Consider the following 9,516-nt stretch of genomic DNA (forward strand, 5'->3'; position numbering starts at 1 on the left):
ACCTACATCTACATAAACACCATCACATGACAGAGTACATGTACCTTAGCTAGCATTATAGATAGGGCTGTCAAGCAATTAAAAAAAACTAATGGCGATTAATAGCACTGTTAAACAATAATAGAATACCATTTATTTAAATATATTTCGATTTTTTCTACATTTTCAAATATATTGATTTCAATTATAACACAGAATACAAAAACAACAAGGAGTCTGGTGGCACCTTAAAGACTAACAGATTTATTTGGGCATAAGCTTTCGTGGGTAAAAACCTCACTATGCCCAAATAAATCTGTTAGTCATTAAGGTGCCACCAGACTCCTTGTTGTTTTTGTAGATACAGACTAACACGGCTACCCTCTGATACAGAATACAAAGTGCACAGTGCTCACTTTATTTTTGATTACAAGTATTTGCACTGAAAAAAAAACAAAAGAAATAATATTTTTCAATTCATCTAATACAAGTACTGTAGTGCAATCTCTTTATCGTGAAAGTTGAACTAACAAATGTAGAATTATGTATTAAAAAAATAACTGCACTCAAAACCAAAACAATGTAAAACTTTAGAGCCTACGAGTCCACTCAGTCCTATTTCTTGCTCAGTCAATTGTTTGGACAAATATGTTTGTTTACATTTGCAGGAGATAATGCTGCCCGCTTCTTGTTCACAATGTCACCTGAAAGTAAGAACAGGTGTTCTCGTGGCACTGTTGTAGCCGGCGTCACATGATATTTACATACCAGATGCATTAAAGATTCATATGTCCCTTCATGCTTCAACCACCATTCCAGAAGACATGCACCCATGCTGATGACGGGTTCTGCTTGATAACAATCCAGAGCAGCACGGAGTGATGCAAGTTCATTTTCATCATCTGAGTCAGATGCTATCAGCAGAAGGTTGATTTTCTTTTTTGGTGGTTCGAGTTCTGTAGTTTCCGCATCGGAGTGTTGCTCTTTTAAGACTTCTGAAAGCATGCTCCCACACCTCGTCCCCCTCAGGTTTTGGAAGACACTTCACATTCTTAAACCTTGGGTCGAGTGCTGTAGTTATCTTTAGAAATCTCAAATTGGTACCTTCTTTGCGTTTTGTCAAATCTGCAGCAAAAGTGTTCTTAAAATGAACATGTGCTGAATCATCATCCGAGACTATTATAACATGAAATATATGGCAGAATGTGGGCAGAATAGAGCTGGAAACAAACAATTCTCCCCCAAGGAGTTCTGTCATAAATTTAATTAACACATTATTTGTTTAACGAGCGTCATCAGCATGGAAGCATGTCCTCTGGAAAGGTGGCCGAAGCATGAAAGGGCATACAAATGTTTAGCATATCTGGCACACAAATACCTTGCAATGCCGGCTACAAAAGTCCCATGCGAATGCCTGTTCTCACTTTCTGGTGACATTGTAAATAAGAAGCGGGCAGTATTATCTCCCATAAATGTAAACAAACTTGTTTGTCTTAGCGAATGGCTGAACGAGAAGTAGGACTGAGTGGACTTGTAGGCTCTAAAGTTTTACATTGTTTTGGTTTTGAGTGAAGTTACGTAACAAAAAAAAATTCTATATTTGTAAGTTGCACTTCAATGACACAGAAAAGCAGGCCTTCTTTATACAAGTCTATATAGCATACAAAAGCAAAAAGCCACATACAATTCTTTTTTAAAATCACTTGCAGGTGACCTTTTACTACAGTATTCACTATTGCAATAATGTAATAAATGAGGCTTTAAAAATGCACCAACATCAGAAGCAGTTAAAGTTCCATGAAGCCATATGGCCTCTTTGTATATATTCTGTATTATATTTCATATAGTATAACTTTTCCCTACACATACTGAACACCTAAGAATAATCTTCTGAAAAATAAAGGGTGATTTCAAGGGTATCAGCAGGAGATGAATGACTTGGCAGAGTACATGAAAGTCAGGAGCCCTGCAGAGCACAAGGATAACTGGACTGAGTGCACACAATCTAGAAGAAAAAAACAAAACACTGTGCATGTGTAGTACATGACATGTTTAACTATTTCTTAACTCTTTCCCATCCATTTCCCCCCTACGCTTTTGCAAGTACATATTCCTCTAAAGTTATACGAATGTGAAGTTTTCAATTAAAATCTCCAGGCTATGCTAGCCCAGAAAAACATGAATTAGTGTATTTGGTAGATGGAAAACTAACCAGAAATAAATTCACCTTTAAGCTAAAACCAAGTATAAAAATGTCAACCCCAAAGGTAATTTGAGGAAATTACAAAACAAAAATGGAGGAAAGGGGCGCAAAGAGGCATCTCGTGAAGTAGCATGCAAGGTATAATAAAGATACACGGGGAATATTATAGTAATACACAAATACTGACAGTTTTAAGATTTCTCTGCAAGTGGTTTGTTATTTTATTTGGGCTAGTAAAGATAAAGTAGACAGGGATGCCTATCCCAGGGATCAGGAGCCCTTGACAATTATTCAGAAACAAGTCACAATATAAATGTAACCCCAACAGCAAATTCCATAACATAAGAACAGCCAGACCAAATCCATCTAGCCCAGTATCCTGTCTACCTACAGTGGCCAATGCCAGGTGCCCCTGAGGGAGTGAACCTAACAGGTAATGATCAAGTGATCTCTCTCCTGCCATCCATCCCCACCCAACATACCAGCGCTAACTAAGCAACTCATAGAACAGAACAAAATCCCCGAACGCCCTGGCCAAACATCATCCCTCCAAGCAGCCCCTGCCTGCCAAAGACCATCCTACAGGGATGGGCACGACAGCACGCCCCGAAGGGCGACGCTCTTCCATTGCAGGGAGGGTTTGTGTTTCCAAACTCAGCTGCGGAGCGAGGAGCTGAAGGCGATTGAGAAGCACCTGGAAGATGCGGGCTCTGGGGTGGAACGTAGCGCTACTGAAACCCGCGCCCGCGCCCTCCCCCTCCACTCGGGCAAGAAAGGGGGCGAGTCGCACCGTACGGTCCAGGAACCTCGGGCTTTATTCTGCCAAACGCAGCTTGTTTCCAAACGAGGAGCCCCGGCTCGGCTCGGCTCCGCGAACTGACGGGGCAGTGCCAGAGTGAAGCTGCGTTTCCCGACAGCACCACGACCGCCCTGGGGACTCGCCCCCCAAACGCCCTGCAGCCGCTGCTCGCACCCGATCCTCACCCCCCGCACCCAGCCAAAGACCAACCCCCGCAGCAGCAGCACATAAGGGAGGGAGCGAGGTTTGGGCCGCAGAGGCGGATCTCCGCAGGCGGTCTCTCGCCCCCACCCCTGAGGTCTCCGGGTGCGTTTCCGTGCCGGACCCCAGGCTGCGCAGCCCCCCTCCCCTCCCCGCAAGGACGGATACCCGCACCCCCCGGCCGTTCATGCCGCAACCCCCCGGCCGGGTGGGACTAGATTCTCACCGGCATCTCCCGCAGGCCCGGCTGCACCGGGGAGTGAGCCATGGCGGCGGCAGCGATGCGCGCTACGCGGGGGTCGGCTCTTCTCAGGCTGCTCCAGCGACGGGAATCAGCTCATCGCCCCCTCCCCGCGCGACTGGCGGCGGTCCGGAGAGTCTGCGCGCCGGGGCTCCCTGGCGCTACTTCCCCCCGCCCCTCGCAGCTCAGGTCCAGTCACAGACGCAGCGTGGAACCCGACCTCCTCCTCCGCGCGCACGGAGCGGCCGTTACTGGTCTAGCGCGGGGGGGGGGGGGGGGCACTGCTAGCGTAACGCAAACCACCTCGCGCGAGGGGCAACTGCCGCGCTGTGCGTGCGCGCGCGCTCGCCCCGCCCTCTCCCAGTATCTGCGGGCGGTGCCCGCCGGTGGCACGCGGCATTTCCTGAGCTTCGCGCCCCGATGCTGGTGACGGGTGTGTCCGTTGACACGCCCGGGATTAAGCTCACTAGGATAGGGCCCGCTCAGACCCCTCCCCCCTCCAGCTGAGTGGGGCGAATCGCCGCGGGAGTGGTTGCGCCCTGGGGGTGTCTCTAGGTAGGCGTGCCGGGGACGTGCCCCCGGGGAGCGGTGTCTGAGGGGCGGAGTGCTTTGCAGGGGGCAGCCCCCTGTGTCTGTCTGGGGGAACCTGTGTGCCTAGCTGGCATTGGGGAGGAAGGGCGTAGTGTTCCTTTGCCTTGTCAAGAGCATTGTCCTAGTGCTGGAGTCTAGTTTGCGTAAAAAGACACACACACATCCAGGTGAAAGAGGCTCCAGATTAATTCTCCTTCATTCTAACCCTCCTCCCCCAGAATAGCTGAAGACTCACTTCAGTACTGTATAATGAAATTCCTAGCTACCACACGGTTACCCTGCCTTTAACCCCATAAATATCTTTTGTCATCAGCTCCAGTCTGCTTAAATGACATCAAATTTGGTATCTTCTGTACTAAAACTACATACTACTGCCGCTTGACCTACAGGAAATCGCTACTACCTCTTTTATCTGATATACCCTGGTGGTGTGCCTTGGATTTAGCTCACTGGGCTTGGGCTCTCTTGTAAACCGATGACTAGAAGGTGAGATAACTGCCAATTAATAAACATTTGAGTAGATCGTATTTTATCCTACTAGACAGCAGTGGTGCATATGCATATTCCTCTATTACCAGGATTCAATGTTTTTTCTTAACACCAGTCATTTGTTATAACCTCACCCATTTAGTAGAGATCATGCACACAGAGGACCCAATTTTCCTCTCACACCAGCATAAGGCTGGGTCTAAACTTAAAAGTTAGGTTGACATAGCTCTGTTGGTCAGGAGTGTGAAAAAACACACCTCAGGTGTAGACATACCTACATGGATGGAAGAATATTTCCATAGATGTATTGCTCAGGGAGATGGTGTTTCTATACCAACAGAAAACCCTTCAGTCGGTCAATAGGCTGCATCTACTATGGGGTTATGTCAGCATAGCTATGACAACACAGGTAGGTTGATATATTCTGTAATGTAGACATACCACAAATCAGGAGTAAACTATCCCAATGCATAGGAAAAATAGGAAGTGTGGTGAGAGACCACTATGGTTTAACCAGGAGATCTTCAACATCCTGAAACTCAAAAAAGAGTAATTCAGAAAGAGGAAATTAGGTCAAATTAGAAATGATTAATATAAAAAACAACACAAATATGTAGGGACAAAATTAGAAATTTCAAGACACAAAACAAGATTAAACTAGCTACGGACATAAAGGGTAACAAGAAAATATTTTACAAATACATTAGAAGCTTGAGGAAAACCAAGGACAGGGTAAGCCTGTTACTCAATGAGGAGTAATACCTGGCTGGGCGGGGTTGCAAGTGCTTTGGAGGACAGGATTGGAATTCAAAATTATCTTGACAAACTGGAGAAATGGTATGAAATAAATGGAATGAAATTCACTAAGGACAAATGCAAAGTACTGCACTTAGGAAGGAATAATCAGTTGCATGGATACAAAATGGTAAATGACTGCCTTGGAAGGAGTACTGTAGAAAGAGGGTTATAGTGGATCAGAAACTAAATATGAGTCAACAGTGTAATACTGTTGCAACAAAAAAAGAAAAGCAAACATCATTCTGGGTTGTATTAGCAGGAGTGTTGTATGCAAGACACGAGAAGTAATTCTTCCACTCTACTCAGCATTGATAAGGCCTCAACTGGAGTATTGTGTCCAATTCCGGACACCACACTTCAGGGAAGATATGGACAAACTGGAGAAAGTTCAGAGAAGAGCAAATAAATGATTAAAGGTCTAGAAAATAACCTACAAGGAAAGATTAAAAATATTGGGTTTGTTTAATCCAGAGAAGAGAAAACTTAGGAGGGGGACATAGTCTTCAGGTACGTCAAAGGTTGTTATAAAGAGGAGAGTGTTAAAATGTTCTCCTTAACCACTGAGGACAGGACAAGAAGTAATGGGCTTACATTGCTGCAAGAGAGATTGAGGTTAGACATTAGGAAAAACTTCCTAAATGTAAGGATAGTTAAGCACGGGAACAAAATACTTAGGGAGGTATCATAAATATAGAGATAAGGGTAACATAAAATCCCTCCTGGGCAGCTGTACTGAATCGCTTTACCTGTAAGGGGTTAAGAAGCTCAAATAACCTAGTTGGCACCTGACCAGAAGGACCAAATCTAGGGGGAGGAGGTTTTGTTTGTGGCTCTCTTTGTTTGTTCCCTCTCTGGATGGAGGGAGAGACTAAGCAGGTTCAACATCTCCTGAAAACATACCTGGAATGATCCATCTAAAATTACAGAAATCGTAAGTAAGGAAAGGAAATGTATTAGGTTATCTTTTGTTTTGGCTTGTGAATTTTCCTATGCTACAAAGGTAGTTTTATTCCTGGTTTTGTAACTGTGAAGCTGAGTCCAGAAGTGAGTCCTTTGTGTTTTAGATCTTTTTATTACCCTGTAAAGTTACCTTCCATCCTGATTTTGCAGGTGTGATTCTTTTATTTTTTTCTTTATGATAAAGTTCTTCTTTTAAGAACCTGATTGATTTTAGTGTCCTAAAGGGTCTGGTCTGTACTCACATTGCTAAGGCAATTAGTTGGTATATTATTCTCAAGCCTCCCCAGGAAAGGGGTTGAAGGGGCTTGGAGGGGATATTTTGGGGGGATAGGGATTCCAAGTGACCCTCCCCTGAATTTTTGTGTAAATCACTTGGTGGTGGCAGCAATACTGTCCAAGGGCAAGGAAAGGAATTTGTGCCTTGGGGAAGTTTTTAACCTAAGCTGGTAAAATATAAGCTTAGGGGGTCTTTCATGTGGGTCCCCACATCTATTCCCCAGAATTCAGAGTGGGGGGAGGAACCCTGACAGGAGGTTTGTGGCATCTCCGTCATTGGAGGTTTTTGAGAACAAGTTAGACAAACACCTGTTAGGGATGGTCTAGATAATACTTAGTCTTGCCTCAGTGCAGGAGACTGGATTAGATGACCTACTGAGGTCCCTTGCAGTCCAACAACATTTCTGTGATGTCAGTGGAATTGTACTGGTATAAACAAGAAGAATCAGACTCAAAATCTATAAAACTAAAATAAAGAAACTGCAATGACTTTATTATTCAAGATGGCTATAAGAAACCCTAAAAATTTCTGGTATATCCTTTTCCTGCTTCCCCTTACTCTGGTACTTTTCCATCAAAGTTTGGGGTGAGTTGTAAAGCAGGATCAGACCCTTCATATATTATAGCAATGGTCCAATAGTTATGGTTGAGAAGGCACTTACAACTTTTCAAAAAGAAAATTTTAGGTGAAATTTCTTGCATTTGTTCTCTGGCTAAAGGTGAATTTCTCTGTAAGTTAGAAGGAAATCTATTTAGCTGGTTTTGAGTTACTTGAACATGGGGGCAAATGGTGTGTTTCAGACATTAAGAAAATTATTCAGATTCTTTTTTGGTCTTGGTTAAATGGAAAACAGCTGAGTAGTTTTCTTCAAGTGCATAATATCAGAAAAAATACCGCACTTGCACTCATGAGTTTTAAGGCAGATTATATGATCTAATAGTTAGCTATATGTGAAATTGGAAACTGCCATCAATTCATATTTTATCTTTGATATTAGATATTGTTGTATAGTTGTGTTTCAAAGCCTGAAGGAAGGATGGTTGAGATTAAGGAATCAGACCTACATAAATGTGCAAACTTTCATAACAAAACTCAAATGAAGAACTGTGATTAATGGAATTCCTATTATCTATTGAAGTTAATTTATATTCCAAGACAAAAATAACTTTGTTAAAGTGGAGTTAAGGCTATCCATGCCTGCCAATAACTAAAAGCTAGAGAGCCTATAAAGAATATTATAATTCACCTTCAAAAATAAACAGAAAGTAATTATAAGTTAAAGGCATAAGGTTGACCTTTTCCTTAACCAACTGCATGGAAAGGCAAAGTGAAGGCACCCTAAACCACTTTAATTCCATCCCATATCTCCTTTCCACCATTCATCTTCAACACTGACCACAATTTGAGACCCATGCCCCCAGCAATGCTGTACTATAGTCACCATTCTAATGTATGCATCATCACCCACTATACATGTGCCATCAACATGAACACAACTGTCCTGTTCTGGTTCAGGATGGCAGTAAGGATGAATATCTGTGTATTCAGACATCAGAGATAGAAGGGCAGAAAGGGCTGAAGCACTGCACTGATGTGGGGGCTGTCATTCAGGACTGCTAAGTCTGCACAGGAATGGATTCTAATGATATGTACTGTGTTCTCTTTATATACAAATTTTGTAATTCTATTTTTAAAAGCAGGTGGGTTTAGCAAGACTCATTCTTTATAAACCCTTGCTATGGAACTTACAATTTCTGTTCCTGTGACCATCTATCATATTGTACTGAGAGAAAGCTGCACAGATCCCAACTACTGTAGTTACAAGACAGATCCTGCCTAGTCTGAGAATAGACCATTTTTCCTTCCTGTAAAATGGAGTTTTTCCAATCAAGTCAGTCTCTAATGCCTTTCCTTTGGGATTATTCTAATGCTATCCACAGAATTACATTTATTTTCTTCTGTCCTGTTTCTGAACTGTAGTTCTCCTTGGAAACAGACACTCTCTCTGTGTTGTAGTTTGCACTTTTCAGCTAAAAGTTGTTTTCTTCAAGTAAACGTATGTAGACTTCATTTCTTTCATCTTTTTCACTCCAGCCAAATGTTGTCTCTGACCTCTCAGCTTGTAACTATACTTTGTCAATTATTCATGGCCAAGGAAGCATCCACAAGCCTCAGGACCACCTCAGTTGGCTTCTTCAATTACAATGATTGCTTGTGCGTGTCCAAATTATGACATAAAAAACAACCCATCTAGTTAGAGACTGACCTTATCTATTGTAGAAACACAATTTACCGGTAAAAAAGTTTATCCTTTACATCTCATTAATATTGACTGAAAAAAATTACTAATTAGATTTTGTGTGTCCTTCTGAAAGAAAATGTATAGTATGTTGATATGTTTATATACAATATGCCGTTCTACATACATCCAATTTCCTTCAATGGTATATTTTCAAGTAAAATTACAGTCTCATTGACATCCTTACCAACTAAAGGAAGTTCACTAATAACCGAGCACTGAGAATTATAATGGATGAGCACTGGGATCTAACAGGAAATGGAACAAAACGCTATTATATGGTATGCCTATTATTAATAATGTGCACAATCTAAGTGCCTGCAAGTATTTTAGTATTCCAGGCAGACAATTAAAATTGGATGGGGATCTAGAACTCATTAAGAAACATGAGACTGTTTGATTATGCTGCTTAGCATCTTTTCCCCAAGTAGTCTGATTTTATTAAATCTTGTTTCTTATTTAAAACAAAAAACAACACAAAAGCAGAATGATATATAGTTTTCTTTTCATATTTCATTTTTATAATGAGGACACCAATTCTTTTCTCAAACTGATAAATATGTCCATCACAGGATAGCATAATCCAAAGACTAATGTATCCATTAAAGTTGACCCAGTGATGAGCTGCAGTAACTTAAAACTATGTCCCATGACAATAAGTTTTACCCCAGATCTAAAA

General features: G+C 42.2%; 1 protein-coding gene across 1 annotated transcript in view; it reads right to left on the minus strand.

Moving 5' to 3' along the window:
- STK24 (serine/threonine kinase 24) overlaps positions 1-3,549 on the minus strand; it is a 113,598-nt gene extending 110,049 nt beyond the window's left edge. Inside the window, exon 1 of the mRNA XM_024204298.2 lies at positions 3,409-3,549. Coding sequence (XP_024060066.1) covers positions 3,409-3,450 — 42 coding nt within the window. The 5' untranslated portion in view covers positions 3,451-3,549. The remainder of the gene's footprint in view (positions 1-3,408) is intronic.
- Positions 3,550-9,516: the final 5,967 nt, after the last annotated feature.

Source organism: Terrapene carolina, unplaced genomic scaffold, assembly GCF_002925995.2.
Source record: "Terrapene carolina triunguis isolate 2854851 unplaced genomic scaffold, T_m_triunguis-2.0 Scaffold21, whole genome shotgun sequence".
In the NCBI taxonomy this organism is placed as follows: Eukaryota; Metazoa; Chordata; order Testudines; family Emydidae; genus Terrapene; species Terrapene triunguis.